The sequence below is a fragment of the Nilaparvata lugens genome, chromosome 12, assembly GCF_014356525.2.
Source record: "Nilaparvata lugens isolate BPH chromosome 12, ASM1435652v1, whole genome shotgun sequence".
Lineage (NCBI taxonomy): Eukaryota > Metazoa > Arthropoda > Insecta > Hemiptera > Delphacidae > Nilaparvata > Nilaparvata lugens.
The window spans coordinates 15,780,145-15,802,285 of NC_052515.1; the positions used below are offsets into that span (position 1 = coordinate 15,780,145).

Sequence of the window (22,141 nt, forward strand, 5' to 3'; positions counted from 1 at the left end):
ACTAATATGATTTATTAGCATTGACAATAGCACAAATAAATATGAAACAAACGAGATAGTCGAGTTACAAAGAAAAAAAAACAGTTGAGAGCAAAAATGATGAAGTGAATATTGTAATGAATTTTGATCGAATAAATAACAAGTTCATAATCAATTAAAAGAATATATTATATCAATAACAGTTATGAAAAATACATCTCTTTAAAAAAATTCTTTCCATTTGAATATTAGCAACTAAATTTTGTATTTTTAAAAATGATGAATTTTTAAAGTTTAGTGTTGATGGTAAGGATTTTTTAAAAGATCTTCGAAAAAAGTTGTTTCATTAAACGTATATATTTTTCATGAAATGAATATCATAGTATTAGATGGATTGAGACAAGACCAGATAAACTTTTCTTTCAAGTTTCTTGACAAATTATTCAACAGGAAATTATGAGAATTTGCTACAGTTTCACTTACAAATTTTGAGAAAGAGATTCCACTTTCAATGTTTACATTGCTAATTTTGAAGTATATATACATGGCCGGATATAACATAAAATATTAAAAAAAAGGGTACTTGATTAATTTTATTTAATTTCTACAAACAAGATACAAGAGAATATGTCAAAATATTTAAATAAGCTGCAACTGTATTCTTTGTTTTTATTAATTACTTACATTCAACCTCCAATTTATATTCAACGAGATTTTAAAATGATAAAAAATAAATTGTAAATCTCAAAACCTTTTTTATGACAAGGAATTTTTGGTTCTAGATGAATATTAAGAGTGGTTTAATCTAGAATTTAATTCCATTATCAATAAATAAATCTATCAATCTGTGAATAATTTATGATGATTTGAATAACCATCTTCATTGGGAAAAAGAAAACTTTGAAAATTAAAATTACCTACGGAGTTTTAATAGATTTATTTTTAAGATAAAAAAAAGAATTTGCAAAGCTAGGTAGTTTGTCTAGTATTTTGGTATTACATTTTTGCACCGTAGGTTTACCTAAGACTAATCAGAATAATTTATTGTTTGTATATCCTATTTCTTTGTTATTTGGTACCTCAATGTAAGTACCTACTTTTTTTAAAAGACCTTAACTTTTTTCAAAATTTGGGTAAGAATATAAAACAGATAAAAGCAATTCTCTGTACTTTCATATACTTTGGTAATAGGTTTGACCAATGTGAGTACTTTACATATATTTAGCGCAACCATGATAAAAATACAGTCAAACTATGTTATGCTACATTGACTAAGCTGCAGACAAATTACTGTCAGACACGTCTATCCCGAAATAATGCGTTTTATTTTTTAACAAAAATAATGCAAATTTTTATCAAATATAACTTTTGAATTGGTTATTTGTAACATTTTTCTTTTCTTAGGTTGAAATTTAGTTTTGATAATGTCCAAAACAAAGAAATACAGTTTGATAATGATACAGAATCATTGGAAAGATTTTTTCAGGTGTCTGTCGATAGTCTGTCGTGGTTAACGGGAAAGTCTTACCAATGTCATATTACAAGCAACATCTGATGAAATCATATTGAATTTTCTAATACAAACGTATGTTTGGTGATTTGATGTATTTGTAAATTTGTTATTCGAATCAAATAACTTTTGGAAGTGACCGAGTGAAGGTGCAAAATTCTCAGTGAAATTTTTCAAGTTTTTTGGCGAAAAGGCAACTTACATCATGCCTAATAAGATCGAAGTCGCCATTGACAACGACGCCGATTTATCTGTGTGCGTCTCAAAAAAATCCGAAAGTTCTGTGGCTGCCTATGGTGAGTTGGAAATGTTGTTTTTATGACTAATCCATACTTTCCCTTTCAGAATATCTTTTCCATTGCTGATTTGACTGTGGGAATAAGCAAGAAAGAAGGGGGTAGTTTAAAATTGAATTTAAATTCCAAGTTCAAAGCCATCGAATTTTCAAAAAATAAGTTGAATGATTTTAGTTAGAAATTACAAGTTGAAATACAGTTAGTGTATAACAATAAACCCATAAAATTTGTTTTCAAACTGGAAGATTACGAGTTTTAAATTCATTAAAATATTTAAGCATTTTCAAGTTATAAAATTCAGAAGAACGGGATTTAGTTTGAAATCATAAGTTGATTTACAATTTTATGTGTAATAGTATTAATAAAAATGTATCTATGTACCAAAAAAATGTAAAAATGTACCAATAAAAATGTATCTCAAATTGAGGAAGATCACTAAAAATAATGTTTTAGCTTCAAATCAAAATTTTCAAGCTATAAAATTTTAGAATTCGACATTTTTAAAACTTCAACAATTTATTTTGAAATTCAAATTTCTGCTACCTTCTTAACAAAACAAAGGTTAGACAGAATTTGGAACCGAATTTGTAAATGAAAATTGAGATGATTCCTTGAAAAGTACATGCCAGTATTTAATACACTTTTCCAGTACAGTACTGACGTCGAATTGAAGAACCGCAAGTTGGACTAATATTGGCTAATGAATGGCGCGCTCAAACCAATAATTTTTTCTGGAATACCATATTCTAGACTACTGGGCTACTAAATTCTAAAACTGCTGTTTATACTCATTATAAACACTAAATGCTGTCCCAATTAGCAAAATTTGCCAGATTTATCTCATCAATTGATTAAATATCAATATTCATCTTTTATCTATAACCTTTTTAATCTTTGGCATTTATTAACTTATCCATTTATTCATTCAATTTCAATTATTAAGTGAGGAAAAAAGGCGCACTCAAACTATTGATCTGCCACATCTATTCAAATTAAGTTTGAAATAGAGTTCTGTGTTTACAATAGTAAAAATTAATTTCTAGTAATTTGAATACTAGGAAAGTGATTGGTTCAAATTTGAAACATTAACTAAAGATAATGTTCTTGTCAAACAATAAGAAAGGATAAAATTTTTGGGGTCCAAATATTCTAGGTAAGAAATAAAAACTAAGAAAATATTAATGCAATCATATTGGAGACCTTTTTCTCTAACTTCATATTGAGGAATATTTATAACTATTAAGGAATGGTTCAATTTTGATTTGACAGATTAAAGGTTTATTTAAAAAAAATATTGAATTTTTACCATTATATTTACATTTTAGTAAAAATAATTACTCTATTGTAAGTTGTTATCCTCTGCAATAACGTTTTATCAGCCAGAACGGTTAATATCAGTTTTATAATAACTGTTTTATCAGCGAATAAATCAGGAACGGCATAACACTTCCCATTCCACCAATCCTGACAGTATGGGTTAGCCACAATGCAAGTGAACCTGTCAGCTTTCCTCACACACACATTACCAGCACTTACCATCCAACCAATACTGACTGCTCGAAATAAACCTATTCATATCTGGTGCAAGTGGAATTCATTGCAAACTGACAGCGTTCTTTACGAACAACACAAACTCTCCCCATTGTATAATTTCTGACAGATCAAAGTGAACCTGGCTATAGCTGATGCTAGTGGTGAGATGATTTCAATGAATAAGAGACAAAGTCTGCAATAGCGGACTTATTTCTTCGGTGCAGAATGTGAGAGTTCAGTGCGAACGGTGCGCAGCCAGAACAACTAACTGCTTTGTATGACAGACAAGAATAGATGACAGATAAGATATCATAGATGACAGGCAAGGATCAAATGCTGACTTTATAACCTGAATCTCACAACAGTTAATGCAACTTTTTAATCTTCTTGTTCCAAGACATTCAACTAGAGATTATCCAGTACAAGAGAATAATAAGATACGCAATCTTAGAATAGGCCATTAAACATTGAATCCCTCACTATTGAATTTACAATTATTAGAAGTGGTGTAACTTTGTGATATGAACAACGCAGTGAAAATTAAGACACTGCAGTCTTCTATTAATTACTTCTCAGTCATTACTTGATGATAAGTTTTCTTTAAGAAATTTGTCAGCTGTCCAAGTTTCATTATTAACACTGATGAACATTATCAATTTTTTTATAGGACTGAAACACTAAATTAATTACTAAACTTCTTACTTTTCATCCAAGGCCAAAGTCGTTATCAGTCTGGGGGTTTGTATGTTCTACAATAACTTTTGAACAATTTGATAAATCAGCAACAAATTTTCAACAAGTATTCTTCAAATATTTTTACAGGTCAATTTCGTTTTACAACAAAATTGACTCAATCCCTTTTTCAGGATATAAAAATAACATTTGATGTGCCTAAGAAAATAATATAAATCAGCTGGAATAAATCGCATGCTATTTCTATATTTTTTCCATTCATTTGGAAAAGCTTATGCTATTAAGGAGTTATCGCACACTGTCCTTCATGCGCCGGCACATAATTTAACTGATAAATATTTAACATATTTAATTTAACACTTCTAAATCAACTCGCTTCCGTTGACATCTGTCTTCCTGTAACATACGCTTAATAAATAACACTACTTGTGATAGCAGTTGAGTTGCTATGATGTTGGTATTATTATTAATCTAGAGATTTTGTATTTTTCATTCACACATACGGAGTAAACTATTAAGTTCTATGGATGATTCACATGGGCTTACAGGGTTGGTAAAAATGATGAAAACAGCTTAATCTCCCTTTTCATTTTCAAAGACAATTTGACAGTGGGCTTCATTGGTAATCATATTTGAATTAAAAAACTATTTTTCTGTAGTTTCAAAATTTTTGGTCCGCCATCTTGGATTTGCCACATCAATCAATCAAATTAAATTAATTGGAAAAACATTTTTACATTAATGGGTCATGCTAAACCCGTGGGTTTTTCAGCAGGTACAAGATCAAAACAAAATTATTCACAATGTTAAATTGAAATTAAGTATAAATAAAATAAATTAGCTTAGAGTTATGTAAGACAAAACAGTTTAGACAAACTATATAAAGTTATATGGATAGAATGAATAAAAAATAATCAACTTTCTTGATAAGAGCTACTAGTATTGATATAGGAAGGAGACAGAATAACTCTTCTCAACTTGGTTTAATTTAATAAATGGAATAGATTTCATGGATTATTACACTCACTCACTTAAAAGTGACATAAGTGTAACTTGTTGGGAGAGATAAACGAAAATTGAACAAGGGATTTTGATTTTTTGAGTTTTTTTACATAAATAAACCATGTAGCCTTACGTGCAAAAGAAATCCACAATTTAATGACAATTGCAAAACATGTTTTACAGGATACAACGGAGACAAAGGATGCAACTATGGAGGGGACAAAGGATACAATTATGGTGGCGGTAATGGTGTAGCAGCTTACAATTATGGAGGTGGATGTGAAGGATATGGTGGAGACAAAGGATACAATTATGGAGGTGACAAAGGATACAACTATGGTGGAGGAAATGAGGTTGCAGCTTACAATTATGGAGGAGGATGCGAAGGATATGGTGGAGACAAAGGATACAATTATGGAGGTGACAAAGGATACAACTATGGTGGAGGTAATGGTGTAGCAGCTTACAATTATGGAGGTGGATGTGAAGGATATGGTGGAGACAAAGGATACAATTATGGAGGTGACAAAGGATACAACTACGGTGGAGGTAATGGTGTTGCAGCTTACAATTATCAAGATGGATGTAAAGGATATGGTGGAGACAAAGGATACAATTATGGTGGTGACAAAGGATACAACTATGGTGGAGGTAATGGTGTTGCAGCTTACAATTATCAAGATGGATGTAAAGGATATGGTGGAGACAAAGGATACAATTATGGTGGTGACAAAGGATACAACTATGGTGGAGGTAATGGTGTTGCAGCTTACAATTATCAAGATGGATGTAAAGGATATGGCGGAGACAAAGGATACAACTATGCTGGTGGAAATGGTGTTGCAGCATACAAAAGTCCGATAAAATACGATACTCCAATATCAGATGCCCTTGTTACTGCATCACGTGCTACACAAGCTGCCAGGCAAGTTGGCCCCGCTATTTATGCAGGCAAAGCACTTGGCAGAGCAATTATGGCAGCAGCTGAGAAAGGAATATCAGTTAAAAATTATGATGGAGGAAACAATGGATGCAATTATGGTGGAGATAAAGGATACAATTATGGTGGCGACAAGGGATACAACTATGCTGGAGGTAATGGTGTTGCAGCTTACAATTATGATGGTGGTTGCCAAGGGTATAGTGGAGAAAAAGGATACAATTATGGTGGTGACAAAGGATACAATTATGGTGGTGATAAAGTATACAACAATGGTGGTGGTAATGGTGTTGCAGCTTATAATTATGGGGGTGGTTGCAAAGCATATGGTGGAGACAAAGGATACAGTTATGGTGGTGACAAAGGATATAATTATGGTGGAGGTAATGAGGTTGTAGCTTACAATTATGGAGGTGGATGTAAAGGATATGGAGGAGACAAAGGTTACAACTATGGTGGAGGAAATGGTGTTGCAGCTTACAGTTATGGAGGTGGATGCCAAGGATATGGTGGTGACAAAGGATACAATTATGGTGGTGACAAAGGATACAACTATGGTGGAGGTAATGGAGTTGCAGCTTACAGTAATGGAGGCGGATGTCAAGGATATGGTGGTGACAAAGGATACAGTTATGGTGGTGACAAAGGATACAACTATGGTGGAGGTAATGAAGTTGCAGCTTACAGTTATGGAGGCGGATGTCAAGGATATGGTGGTGACAAAGGATACAACTATGGTGGAGGTAATGGAGCTGCAGCTTACAATTATGGAGGTGGATGCCAAGCATATGGAGGAGACAAAGGATACAATTATGGTGGTGACAAAGGATACAATTATGGTGGTGACAAAGGATACAACTATGGTGGAGGTAATGGAGTTGCAGCATACAGTTATGGAGGTGGATGCCAAGCATATGGAGGAGACAAAGGATACAATTATGGTGGTGACAAAGGATACAACTATGGTGGAGGTAATGGAGTTGCAGCTTACAGTAATGGAGGCGGATGTCAAGGATATGGTGGTGACAAAGGATACAGTTATGGTGGTGACAAAGGATACAACTATGGTGGAGGTAATGGAGTTGCAGCTTACAGTAATGGAGGCGGATGTCAAGGATATGGTGGTGACAAAGGATACAATTATGGTGGAGGTAATGGTGTTGCAGCTTACAATTATCAAGATGGATGTAAAGGATATGGCGGAGACAAAGGATACAACTATGGTGGAGGTAATGGTGTTGCAGCTTACAATTATCAAGATGGATGTAAAGGATATGGTGGAGACAAAGGATACAACTATGGTGGAGGTAATGGTGTTGCAGCTTATAATTATCAAGATGGATGTAAAGGATATGGCGGAGACAAAGGATACAACTATGGTGGAGGTAATGGTGTTGCAGCTTACAATTATCAAGATGGATGTAAAGGATATGGCGGAGACAAAGGATACAATTATGGTGTTGACAAAGGATACAACTATGGTGGAGGTAATGGTGTTGCAGCTTACAATTATCAAGATGGATGTAAAGGAATTGTCGGAGACAAAGGATACAATTACGGTGGTACCAAAGGATACAACTATGGTGGAGGTAATGGTGTTGCATCTTACAATTATGGAGGTGGTTGCAAAGGATATGGTGGAGACAAAGGATACAATTATGGTGGTGGCAATGGAGTTGCAGCTTATAATGCCCCCCAACAAGGCATCATTTCACAAGCCCTTGGAAAAGGCATTTCGGGTGTTAAACAAGCTCAATGCGCACTTCCTAATGCTGCCCATGCTATTAAAGAAGCAAAGAAAAGTAGATCATGCAAAAAGTAGTAAATATCTCAGGATTTTGCACCCAAAAATGTATTGTTTTGGTGCTGAAGAATTCATTTAATTGCCACCATTTAGTTGTTCAGGTTGAACCTTATATCTGATGGATTGACTTTACATTATTGGTATGACGTGACAAGTGATGGTGTTCCAGAAGTTAAACACTATTCCCTGGGTCTACATGGTGTGGTCTTATCAAGGTGTTACAAACAAATCAAATAAAAGCTATGAGGTGAATGAAAAGATTGATAAATATCTTTAACCTTAACCTCTGAAATAATAATTGAGCTGGATTTGTTTCAATATTCACTGGATAACAACCTGGATGGTTCTTCAAGTTTCTAGAAATTTTTTCTCGAAGCATTGCCATCTTCTAATTGTAGTAAAAGGATTTTTGGATTTTGGAATAAAACTGATCTAAAATGTTTGTTTTCTATCAATACTCAACTTTGTTATTAGATTTGCCCCATGCAGTCATTGATTTTAAATCTACTGAAGGCTAGCAACAGTCTGAAGCATTTACAGTGATCATACAGTAAAGGTTGCCCTTTTAGAGACCAACGTTCCCTTTTTGGGAACATAACTTCATAATTTTTTTGTGATGTACAAAAGAGGTTTTGGATTGGTGTCTTGAGCTTAAATTGAAGTAAGAGTATCGTAAAATTATGTTATATTTTTATTTTGCCAATTTATTGTTCATTTCTCTGTTTTTATTCACTTCAAATATAGTGAAATGGGCAAATTTTCACTCACTTCTGATATTTGTCAATAACTTTTTTCCTGAAGCATTATCGTAACTTTTTTCATACATAATCCATGAAAAAACATTAGTCTTCATCATGGGACATAAATGATACGAGTTTATCCATTAGAATATAAACTACAAGCAGATTTTTTTGTATGTCCCATTTTGGGAATGTTGGTTTCTTTGGAGGTATCTGTTGAAAGTCAAGCATGTCCCATTTTGGGAATGATGGTTACTTCAATGGTTGCTTTTTCGAATGCGCAATGTTGGTATTCAATTCAATAATACAATAATTTTTATTTGTGCAATTGGTACCGAGCTAGACAGTGTTTACTTTGCAGTCAGTTTACTTTGCATAAGTTATTCATAGAGCCTACTCCATTGTATTAGCTTTTGCTGAGAGTGAGATAACTTCGTGCTTCTGTTTTTATTTCTATTTTCATGAGAATTGACTACTGTTGTAAGAATGGATCAACCAAAATTTTTTGGGTAAGTATTTCAGATTATAATGCTATATTTATTTTCGAATCATAGTGAATTTATAATGAATCTTACTTGATCTTAGTGTAGGTTGTATCTTGTTGTTCTAAGTAATATCATTATGAAGTCTATGATACTCTTATTTGAACAATTCATTACTCTGGCTCAGTTCTATCAATATGGCGAAGAAATGAATTGATTAATCCCAATTCTGAACAAGTATTTATTAAAAAATAGGTCTAGCTAAAAAGCAATATTCGTACTGTTATATTATTATAAAAAAATGGATTTGAATAATTGTTCGTTTGCATCCACTATACTTAGGTCAATTGTGGATATTGTTCACATTATTCATTACAATTATATTCCTAATAAGTATTGTGTACTCTCTTTTACAGGCCCGTATCAAGATTGAAGTACCTACGGGAGGCAGTGAAAATCGTGGAAGAATCACCAGATGTGACAGAAGCAACCATATGTATCTTGCCTCCAGAGTCTGGAGACAGGAATTGTGACAGTGACGAAGTGATTCTCCCTGATGACGGTTTGGATATAACAACACTGCCAACTGAAATTCCAGGAGAAGTTGAACTTGAGGTAAGATCTGATGATGTGGAACCACCGGTAACTGAGGTGGAGGTGCCTCATCCACCAACAAAAAAGACTAAACGTGTGCATGGACAAGGTAAAAGCAACAAATCTGATAAAGAAATCCCAAATTGGAGGAAAAGTGAGGAAGTTCTATTCAAATGTGGGCCAGAACCAGTAAATAAAGTGGGAGAGGAACATTTGGGAAAATCTAAATTTGAATTTTTTTTCGCTTTTTTCTCACCTGAAATAATTGAGTTTAAATCTACTGAAGGCTAGCAACAGTCTGAAGCATTTACAGTGATCATACAGTAAAGGTTGCCCTTTTAGAGACCAACGTTCCCTTTTTGGGAACATAACTTCATAATTTTTTTGTGATGTACAAAAGAGGTTTTGGATCGGTGTCTTGAGCTTAAATTGAAGTAAGAGTATCGTAAAATTATGTTATATTTTTATTTTGCCAATTTATTGTTCATTTCTCTGTTTTTATTCACTTCAAATATAGTGAAATGGGCAAATTTTCACTCACTTCTGATATTTGTCAATAACTTTTTTCCTGAAGCATTATCGTAACTTTTTTCATACATAATCCATGAAAAAACATTAGTCTTCATCATGGGACATAAATGATACGAGTTTATCCATTAGAATATAAACTACAAGCAGATTTTTTTGTATGTCCCATTTTGGGAATGTTGGTTTCTTTGGAGGTATCTGTTGAAAGTCAAGCATGTCCCATTTTGGGAATGATGGTTACTTCAATGGTTGCTTTTTCGAATGTGCAGTGTTGGTATTCAATTCAATAATACAATAATTTTTATTTGTGCAATTGGTACCGAGCTAGACAGTGTTACTTTGCAGTCAGTTTACTTTGCATAAGTTATTCATAGAGCCTACTCCATTGTATTAGCTTTTGCTGAGAGTGAGATAACTTCGTGCTTCTGTTTTTATTTCTATTTTCATGAGAATTGACTACTGTTGTAAGAATGGATCAACCAAAATTTTTTGGGTAAGTATTTCAGATTATAATGCTATATTTATTTTCGAATCATAGTGAATTTATAATGAAATCTTACTTGATCTTAGTGTAGGTTGTATCTTGTTGTTCTAAGTAATATCATTATGAAGTCTATGATACTCTTATTTGAACAATTCATTACTCTGGCTCAGTTCTATCAATATGGCGAAGAAATGAATTGATTAATCCCAATTCTGAACTAGTATTTATTAAAAAATAGGTCTAGCTAAAAAGCAATATTCGTACTGTTATATTATTATAAAAAAATGGATTTGAATAATTGTTCGTTTGCATCCACTATACTTAGGTCAATTGTGGATATTGTTCACATTATTCATTACAATTATATTCCTAATAAGTATTGTGTACTCTCTTTTACAGGCCCGTATCAAGATTGAAGTACCTACGGGAGGCAGTGAAAATCGTGGAAGAATCACCAGATGTGACAGAAGCAACCATATGTATCTTGCCTCCAGAGTCTGGAGACAGGAATTGTGACAGTGACGAAGTGATTCTCCCTGATGACGGTTTGGATATAACACTGCCAACTGAAATTCCAGGAGAAGTTGAACTTGAGGTAAGATCTGATGATGTGGAACCACCGGTAACTGAGGTGGAGGTGCCTCATCCACCAACAAAAAAGATTAAACGTGTGCATGGACAAGGTAAAAGCAACAAATCTGATAAAGAAATCCCAAATTGGAGGAAAAGTGAGGAAGTTCTATTCAAATGTGGGCCAGAACCAGTAAATAAAGTGGGAGAGGAACATTTGGGAAAATCTAAATTTGAATTTTTTTTCGCTTTTTTTCTCACCTGAAATAATTGAGTTTATAACAGAGCAGACAAATCTGTATGCTAGGAGGGATAAAAATGATCATTCATTTGAGGTGTCTTACAAGGAAATGTGTGTGTTTTTGGGACTCCTTATTGTTAGTGGATATCATTATCTGCCTTCAAATTGGAGCTGGTCAACTGCTCCTGATTTGAGTGCTCCAATATATTCTGAAAGTATGAGCAGAGATAGGTTCAAGCTCTTAAAAAAATATATTCATGTAGCTGACAATAACCAGCTGGGTAACACTAAAGTGGCCAGAGTCCAGCCACTTTATGATAAGCTGAATGAAAAATTCCAACAATTTGGAGTTTATCATGAGAGTTTGAGCATTGATGAGTCGATGGTACCCTACCATGGTCATCATTCCGCAAAAATGTTCATAAAGAACAAACCAATACGCTTTTTGTTCAAAGTTTGGATGCTCTGTGGAGTGGATGGTTTCCCATACACATGTCAATTTACTGTGGAAAAGCTGGTGAAGCTGACACATCGCCTCTTGGCTCGAGAGTGGTGAGAGGCTTGCTTCAGGACCAACTGCAAAAACAATTGAGGATGTTCGCTTTGATGGAATAAATCATCATTTGTCTGCAGCATCACAAGGCAGAAGTGTGATTTGCTTGAAAAACACTCGTCTCATGTGCACTAAATGCGGGAAAAGATTGCATAAAAAATATGTAATGATAAATTTCACAAAAAATAAGCTCTTATCAGCTTCAAGATGTTATTCGAATTTTTATGTATTTCTATGATTGAATTTTCTACTTTTCCTGTGAGTAACTTTTATTATTATTTTGATTTGAAAATTCTTAAATAAAATACACTGTTCTATATCATATGAGTTGAGCTATTTTTCACTCAGTTCCTAGAACTGATGTGATACTCAGAATACCCCTGAGGTTACCAATGTTCCCATTTTGGGAACATACTTTTTTCCAAAATGGAGTATGATAATGGTGAAGTATGGTTGAATTGTGTTATAATACAGCAAAAAGGTCAATAAAACGAGATATCAAGTTAAAATTAATATTTTAAAGGAGGTCAGTTTCTTAAAGGTCAGTTTCTGTTAGAGCCTGTTCACATGACAGCGATTTACATTCGGTTGTCGCGCGGTTGACAAACCGAGCGATTGCCAGGTATAGGGAAACACATGGTGCCGTACACATGCATCGCTCGGTTTTAGTAGTCGCCGGCGAATCGACTACAGTCTCAGACTACAACCGCTCGGTTGTCGCTCGATTGCCGGGTGGCTCGATATATACTAGAGCAGGCATGAGAGCGTACACATGTCTTCAGTCAACCGAGCGGTTTCGATCAGAGCAGTAATATAGAGTAATATAAGAGTAGAGTAATATAGTGATTAGGTACATAGATTAAGATATTAAGATTGAGTACATAGATGTTGTACCTAGTAATTATTTATCATAACTGAGCGCAAACCGCTCATGAATCGCTGTCATGTGTACGAGGCTGTCAAACTGATCGATTTGCCAATCGAGCGACAACCGAGCGTAAATCGCTGTCATGTGAAAAAGCTCTAAGTAATAAGGAATTCAACTGAAATAGAACTAGAGTTCATGTACCTTTTCCTATATTATTGTTTCATATAATAATATAAAATGATACCTAAAATTTATTTTTATTTCTGTTAAGACATCAGTGGTAGTCAATCTGAATTGAAGAAGAGGATATCTCACATTACTTGTCTTTTTTCTTTAGGGCTACTTTTAACATAAAAAATATTAATCTGAGTATCCTTATAAATTATTTTGTCACTACATGTTTCGTTTTTCAATTTTCAATTTCACATTTCTTATCTCAACATATACTGAACATATACTCAACAATATAGACATGATAAATGGGTGTACTTGCAATATATATTGTAGTTCTGATTTTTTAATTTGGATACATTAGAGAAGTCTAGAACCAATTTTTTATTTTATGTAACCATACAATATATTAGAAAATCAAACTTAATTAATTTTAAATAATAAGAATAATGCCCGGTTTCACCAACCTTGGTCAAGGCATTTGAACATGGTTAAAATCTATCCAATTATTAAATCAGCAATAATTCGTTCCACCAACACCAGTTACGTTCAACCACGGTCAAACCAATGGTTAAGTTTGACTGCCACCGAACGGGCCATCAAATTATTTGAACACGGTCAAAGACTGGTTCGATCAATTTCCTTGCTTGTTTGTGGGTTATGTTTTTGACGCAATGAAAAATTTCAAATTTTTTAGTGCGAATGAGTTTAGTTGTAGTAAGTTATTCATTAGGTTCGTTCTCGGAATCTTTTAAGGTTAACTCATCAAAATAACCATTTATACACACTTCAAAAAACAAACACATCATCAATTACAAATTACTATGAATTCGATTTAGAATTATAATATACTATGTTTGCTACAATATTTATTTTGGACTTGCTGAAGTAAACTTGGTTTCTAAAAAAAAGAGAAATAAACGAAAATAAGTTTTTCTTGTCAAATTTTTCTTCTCGTGAGATAAGCTGAATGATCCCACACATGCACTCGTTCACTCCCAGTATGGTAACTACAGACGACAAAATTTCCAGCTGTTTTTCCAAGGACGTATTTATCCTTTTAATGTCCTTCAGCGAGTTATCCGAGGGTTGAGACCTAGTGCAATAGAATTTTCATATCACTAGTAGTTCTGTGAACAGTAGAACTCACGCAGTAATCTCTTCCACAAGTACCTGATTGAAACTCTAGACCTTATGGAAATACAGCAATAGACTGGCTTCTCCACACATCTGTTTAATAACTTGTCAGCTGATTTATGATGAATAATTCTAGTCTGATTTTACTTTCCTTGCCCTATTACCATAGGTAAGGAAAGTATTGCTTTCCGAAAAAAATGAAGGTACCCCAATTTCTAAATTTCTATACGTTTCAAGGTCCACTGAGTCCAAAAAAGTGGTTTTTGGGTATTGGTGTGTGTGTGTGTGTGTTGTGTGGTGTGTGTGTGTTGTGTGGTGTGTGTGTGTGTGTGTGTGTGTGGTGTGTGTGTGTGTGTGTGTGTAAATGTATTCACAGTGAACATAACCTACTATTACTGAGACTGTGTTGTACAATATTCCCAAATAAGCTTTAAAATTACATCTAGTTGAGGGCTATAAGTCCATTTTTGACTTCTGGAGCGTCATTGGAAAAGAGAGAAAAGTATGGTTTGCAGCCAAAGTTACATTTTTCCCTCCATATTAGACCTATGCTAGACCTGACAATTGGAAAACCGTGAGAAAATCAAATGCGCATCAAGTGGTTCGGATATCCTGAGGTAGCCTAGAATCAGAATATAAGGGTCTGTTTCCATCTTCACGAAGTGCCCACGAAAACCCTTGAGTAACCGGACTGATATGAATCAATACCATATTATGATTAGAGCAGTTTTGATTCATACGACAGTTTAACATGGAGTCTGCGAATTCCGAGTTAGCCAATTCTATCAACCCTTAAAAACTAATCATAATTTATTATGTCGATATAAATTCTAATATGAAAACATTAAGCTTTGGTAAAAAAGTAATGAATTGAATGTAAAAGAAGAATTTCAAATCTATAAAGTTAAATAGGAATAATTTTATAATTATTTAATTCGACTTAAATAATTCTTTTTTTGATAGAATTAAAAAAAATGTAATTAAAATTAAAATATTTTAATAGAAAATAATGTCCAAGAAATAAATAAATCTTATGAAAATAAGCATATGTACATACATTATCTAATTTCAAAGTGTTTATTCTTGCATTTAAACTTGAAAATGGAAAAGTTAAGTGGAAACTAGTTGTCTGAAATGTTTTAAATAAAGGTGTAGGTACTTCATGTTTTTATATTGTTTTTAATAATTTGAATAAAGTAGTCCATACACGAGAAGTGATTTTATAGCAACATCTGATAAAATTATATTGGATTTAATAATAATACAAACGTATGTTTTATGATTTGATGTATTTGTAAATTTGTTATTTGAATCAAATAACTTTTGGAAGTGACCGAGTGAAGGTGCAAAATTCTCAGTGAAATTTTTCAAGTTTTTTGGCGAAAAGGCAACTTTCATCATGCCTAATAAGATCGAAGTCGTCATTGACAACGACGCCGATTTATCTGTGTGCGTCTCGAAAAAATCAGAAAGTTCTGTGGCTGCCTATGGTGAGTTAGAAATTTTGTTTTTCTACAGATAACTTGAAAAGTGACCATTAGTGCACTGATTGCAGGCCGCAAAGAATCACTTTTCCGCACTAGTGCGCAAAGTGAGTACTTTGCGTACTCCAGATTTTCAACATGGCAACACAAAATAGTAGGTTATATGGAGCACCAGTGCAGCAAAATCAAAATGAAGTTGGTAACACTCATAGTGAGGCCCACGTTATAATGGCAGAGGAGAGCAGCGTTGCCTTGCCATTATGTGCCTTGATTATAGTCATTTCAATGCTTACATAACATAGACCCCCTTCAAGCAGTCACATTTTCAATTGAATCACTAATCATTATAATTCAATTTTAAATAAATTAAGGTTTTTATTAATAATAAAATTACACAGAAAAACATTTGATGGATTTCAGGGAATTTTACCCATAATTATCTACTTTTCTTAATCAATGGTAACTGTAGGAAAAATTTACTGTGAAATACGTGCGCAAAGTTCGTTTGCTGCACTCAAGAAACCATTCCGCCCTCGCCTACGGCTCGGGCGTAAACGTTTCTTTCGGTGCAGCAAACTGTCACTTTGCGCACTAGTTGCACAAATAACTATTTCCTACAGTTTCCTTGAAAAGTGACCATTCCTGCACTGATTACAGAACGCAAAAAATCACTTTTCCGCTCTAGTGCGCAAAGTATTACTTTGCATATTATCTTGCAGCCATCCCAATCAGCTGTTGACATTGTTGGCATGTATTTTGAATGCGAATCTGTTCTATCTATATTTTTTCTGATTCTCAAATAAATAAAAATGAGAACTCATTAAATTATACATTTTGAATATTATTAATAAATTATTCATTATTTCAAATAATATTTTTTTCATTCATAAATTGATTGGTTGAAAAATTATTCAAAAATTAATATTTACTCATAATATTTGATTATAAGCAAGCATTCGACTCAATAGATAGGAATAAGCTGCTAGATGCACTTGAGAGCTACGGTTTGCCAAATAAGCTTATAATGCTGACAAACATAACATTTATGAAGTCAAGCTATGGTTCTAGTGGCAGTTGAGCCGAAGTCTTGACATTGTCAAGGGCGTCAGACAGGGAGATGCACTGTCAGCTGTTCTCTTGACAGTGCCTAACTTGGCTTGGAACAAGGTCATGCGGGAGATGGACCCAAGAGGCACAATAATATATAAATCAAAGCAAATTCATGCCTATGCTGACTATATCTTGTTGGTGACCCGGAATCTGGCTACACTTAAGGAGACGTTTTTAAAGATAGAGCAGGAAGGAAAGCCAGTAGGACTCAAGGTGAACGAATCTAAGACCAAGTATATGCTAATGTCAAGGCAGGCCCGAAGAAGGAGAAACAAACCAGTTAGGATAGGACAGTTCTTGTTTGAAAATGTGAGTAGTTTCGTTTACCTAGGCACAAAGCTGAATGTAGAAAATAAAATGTCTGAAGAAATAAACAATCGAATAATCAGTGGTAATAGAGCATATTTCACAAATGTTAAAATAATTACGTCCAAGCTGATAACGCGTGACACTAAAATAAAACTCTATAAAACAGTAATCAGGCCAATAGTTACATATGGTAGCGAAGCATGGACATTCACTGTAGCCGATATATCCGCACTTTTTGGACCAGTTCGGCAAGATGGAACATGGAGAATAAGAAGCAACAGAGAGATTAACAATATCCTCCAAAACCAGGACATTGTTCGTTTCATCAAATCACGAAGAATCAGCTGGCTGGGACACGTCTGGAGAATGGAGCAGAACAGACTCCAGAGACAACTGCTTGAGGGTGAAATTTTCCAAGTAAGAAGAAGAGGGAGACCCAGGAGAAGGTGGCTGCAGGATGTCGAAGGAGATCTGAATAGAATGGGGATTCGTGGATGGAGAAGGATGGGGAATGACCGGAACGAGTGGAGGCGAGTGACGGAGGAAGCCAAGGCCCACCCAGGGCTGTAGTGCTAAGAAACAACAACAACAATATTCACTCAAAATTATTCAAATTTTCAAATTAATTGGATTAATTAAATTTTTAATTAGAATAAATTATTGATTATTAATTTTCAATTGGATTATCAAGTTTAAAATAAATTAAAGTCGTTATTAATAACAAAATTATACAGACAAATATTTAATGGATTTCAGCCATAATTTTACCCATAATCAACCACTTCTCATATTCAATGGTAACTGTAGGAAAAATTTAATGTGAAATATGTGCGCAAAGTTCCTCTGCTGCACTCAAAAAACCATTCCGCCCTCGCCTACGGCTCATGCGTAAACGTTTCTTTCGGTGCAGCAAACTGTCACTTTGCACACTAGTTGCACAAATAACTATTCTGAGCCTAAACCATACTTTTCCATTGCTGATTTAACTGTGGAAATGAGCAAGAAAGAAGGGGAAAGTTTGAAATTATAATTCTGAAGCCATTGAATTTCCGGAAAATAAGTTAAATTATTATAGTTGGAAATTACAGGTTGAAATGCAGTTTCTCAAGTTTATAACAATTAACCCATAAAATTTGTTTGTAACTGAATACTGGTTTCACTAAAGACAACTGCTAATAGAAAAAAGTTTTTCAATCTTAAGGGTTCTTGATGAAAACTCTAGAGCAACTAAAAAGCTATTAAAATATTATTATGAAGGAAAATGAAAAACTATTTACACGCAATGCTTTTTCGATAAGCAAGATATGCCTGATTCATCACAAGTTACTTAATTATCAATTTATTTTCTATGGCATTTATTAATTTATCCATTTGCTCCTTCAATTTAAATTATTAAGTGAGCAAAGAAGGCAAACTCAAACTATTTTATCTGCCACATTATTTTATTGAAATCAAGATTTAAATGTGGTTCTGGAAATAAATGATAAACTATAAATAGATAATATTTGAGGGTCCAAAAATATTTAGATGAGGAACAGAAACCATAGAGAAACAGTAGCATAAACTTATGCTTTTGTTTCTCTATGCAGAAACTTAGAAAATATTAATACAATCGTATTGCAGTCCTTTTTTCTTTAACTTCATATTGAGGAATACTTATAACTTCCAAGGAATATTTTAGTACTTCATTTCAATTTTGATTTGACAGATTAACGTTTCATTTGAACTGAACTATTGAATTTTTTTATAAATTCACATTTTAGTAGAAATTAACACTCTATTGTAAGAGTGTTTCATTGTTACATAACAAACATAAAAAATTCTTCTCATATGTTTTAAATAATGATTGAGTTTGCATATAGGTACTAAATTTCGGGGCACCAAGCTTAGCTCGTTATTTATTTATTGATAAACAAAATACAATTCTTCAAAATTATTGGGGAAGGACTAACAGGCACAGCCCAAAACTGTTTCTTCCTCGAATTTTGATTTACAGGTACACTATAAATGGTCCAGAAAGTAGGTTATGTTTCATACACTTGAATTCAGGTCCAATTTTCAGTCTAAATATTTGAAAACAGAAAAGTTCTAATTTAGATTGTTTACAAACCAAATTGAATAACAAAATAACACTCACTAATCACTTAAAACTGTAAAATAATGATTAACTTTGAATATTATGATATACTATATCATGTCAACAAATCAGATTATTTTGATCGAGTCTATTAAAATTTCTAGGTTTCTCACGAGATACGGTAAGCTGATTGATTATACAGCTGATCTCCCACACAGGCACACGCATCTTCTGTTATCGACAGACGACAAAATTATCATCTGTTTTTCCAAGGATGAAATTATCCTTTTCATGTCCTTCAGCGAGTTTTCCCAGGGATGAAACCTAGTGCAATCGAATTTTTATATCATAAACCTACTATGTTCCAAATTTCTTAAAAATCGTTAGAGCCGTTTTCGAGATCCGTTGGACATAAATAACCATAAATAAATATAAATAGCCAAATATTGAAATATATACTGATATACAGAAATTGCTCGCTTAATATAATAGGATAAATCATACAGTAATGGAATAAATGAGTACCTATATAAAAAAAAGACAAATAATTTTTTGTTTGTTCAGAGTGTTGAATAAGAGAGTTGTAATATTACTATTAGTGTTCACTAACATTTGATTTTCAATGCAGGTAATGAATTATTTCATTTTCGTATGATTAATTAGTATCTTGAAATGTAAAGGTGATTGAAACGGTTTGAGATATCGATGCACGGGTTTGACCATTAATTTTCTCTTAAAATTCTGTATCACAAATGACTACGTTCCCATTTGTAAAAATAAAGTTTGAATCACAAGCTCGATTCGAAATGAAGTTGGATTCATGACTGATCCAAGATGACAGACAAAAGTTTTGAAGCGACAGGAAAGTAGTTTTTTCAATTCAAATAGGATCCCCATGAAACATACTATCAAATTATCATATTTAAACAAATAATTAGCTGTTTCCATAATTCTCACCAACCCAGTATAATTACAAGTTGCGGATTTAAAGATCGATACAACAGTTCATGAGCAAGTTCTTCAACCCAGGGGGTCACTAGTTTTATATTATACATGGGAATAAGACAGAATGAACAACATCAAATTGATCAATCACTACTAACATAATTATGAACATAAACTAGTAACAGTTGAGTGTTATTTATTTCCACTTGAAAAGTTGAACCATGCTTTAGTGAATTAATAAATCTTAAAAAAGGGCACCTACTTAGATAAATATGTTTATATCATTCTACTAAATAACAAAAATTAAATAACGTATAAATCTTGTAGAATACGAATGAATTTGATAAAAAAACATTTTTGGACATAATTAGGTCTATATAAATAGAATGAATAAATAATAATTCACTTTCTTAATAAGGGCTACTAGTATTGATGTAACAAAAACTCAAAGTAGCCTTCATCAACTAGATTTGATTTAATTAATGGAAGTTTTAATAAATTGTTGTTACTCACTCACTTGGAAGTGAAATAAGTCTATAATTGTTATTGGAAATAAAATGAAAATTGAACCAGTAAACTTAGATTGTTGAATTTTTACATGAATAAACCATGCAAACTTATGTGGCATGTTATGTTTAACTAATAAAACTACACAGTTGAATGAGAATAGCAAATCATATTTTACAGGATACAACGGAGACAAAGGATACAACAATGGTGGGAGTAATGGTGTTGCAGCTTATAATTATGGAGGCGGATGCCAAGGATATGGTGGTGACAAAGGATACAATTATGGTGGTGACAAAGGATACAACTATGGTGGAGGTAATGGTGTAGCAGCTTACAGTTATGGAGGTGGTTGCCAAGCATATGGTGGTGACAAAGGATACAGTTATGGTGGTGACAAAGGATACAACTATGGTGGAGGTAATGGAGCTGCCGCTTACAGTTATGGAGGTGGTTGCCAAGCATATGGTGGTGACAAAGGATACAGTTATGGTGGTGACAAAGGATACAACTATGGTGGAGGTAATGAAGTTGCAGCTTACAGTTATGGAGGTGGTTGCCAAGCATATGGTGGAGACAAAGGATACAGTTATGGTGGTGACAAAGGATACAGTTATGGTGGTGACAAAGGATACAGTTATGGTGGTGACAAAGGATACAATTATGGAGGAGGTAGTGGAGTTGCTGCTTACAATTATGGAGGTGGATGCAAAGGATATGGTGGAGACAAAGGATACAATTATGGTGGTGACAAAGGATACAACTATGGTGGAGGTAATGGAGCTGCAGCTTACAGTTATGGTGGCGGTTGCCAAGCATATGGTGGTGAAGAAGGATATAATTATGGTGGAGGCAATGGAGCTGCAGCTTACAATTATGGAGGTGGTTGCCAAGGATATGGAGCAGACAATGGATACAACTATTCTGAAGGAAAATGTGTTACAGCATACAATTCTCCTATACTACAAGGTGCTCAGCAAGCCATGTCACAAGTCTTTAAGCAATTTGATGATATTGGCAAGACTACTGTTCAGGGTGCAGCCAAAGTAGCTAAAGAAGCATTAAAAATGCCAAAGTTTTAATGGAGACAAAGGATACAATTACGGCAAAGCCTCCTCTAATACAAGACCACGGCCTACGATATTGCAACGTCGCAGCGTAGGCCTTGAATCTAATACATGATTGGTGAAAAAGATTTAAAGAAATACCAGCCTATCTTTTCCACCAATCATGTATTAGATTCTATACTGCGACATTGCAATATCGTAGGCCGTGGCCTTGTATTAGAGGTGGCTATGATTACGGTGGTACCAAAGGATACAACTATTGTGGATGTAATCAAGTTGCAACTTACAATTATGGAGGTGGTTGCTAAGGATACAATATTTGGTGGTGACAGAGGATACAATTATGGTGGAGGTAGTGGAGCTGCTGCTTACAATTATAACAGTGGTTGCCGAAGATATGGTGGAGACAATGGATACAATTTATTATGGTGGTGATTAAGTATACAATTAGGATGGAGGTAATGGAGTGTAGCTCATAATGCCCCTCAACAAGGCATCATTTCACATGCCCTTGAAA

General features: G+C 33.8%; 2 protein-coding genes across 33 annotated transcripts in view; one reads left to right on the forward strand and one right to left on the reverse strand.

Annotated features, from left to right (window-relative positions):
• LOC111056143 (UHRF1-binding protein 1-like) overlaps nucleotides 1-22,141 on the reverse strand; it is a 101,694-nt gene that overhangs the window by 31,149 nt on the left and 48,404 nt on the right. The window lies entirely within an intron of this gene.
• Nucleotides 1,556-21,653, forward strand: LOC111056144 (glycine-rich cell wall structural protein 1.8-like). Of its 31 annotated transcripts, none has more exons than XM_039438949.1 (6): nucleotides 1,556-1,785; nucleotides 5,197-6,666; nucleotides 6,769-6,822; nucleotides 7,105-7,410; nucleotides 20,822-21,151; nucleotides 21,200-21,653. In XM_039438949.1, the coding sequence occupies exons 1-6, from the start codon at nucleotides 1,695-1,697 to the stop codon at nucleotides 21,637-21,639; spliced, it is 2,691 nt and encodes an 896-aa protein (XP_039294883.1). In that variant the 5' UTR covers nucleotides 1,556-1,694; the 3' UTR covers nucleotides 21,640-21,653. The 31 variants fall into 31 exon arrangements, with proteins under 31 accessions (XP_039294883.1, XP_039294892.1, XP_039294868.1 ...); XM_039438958.1 differs by having other exon boundaries at nucleotides 5,197-6,462; XM_039438934.1 differs by having other exon boundaries at nucleotides 5,197-7,104; nucleotides 7,183-7,410.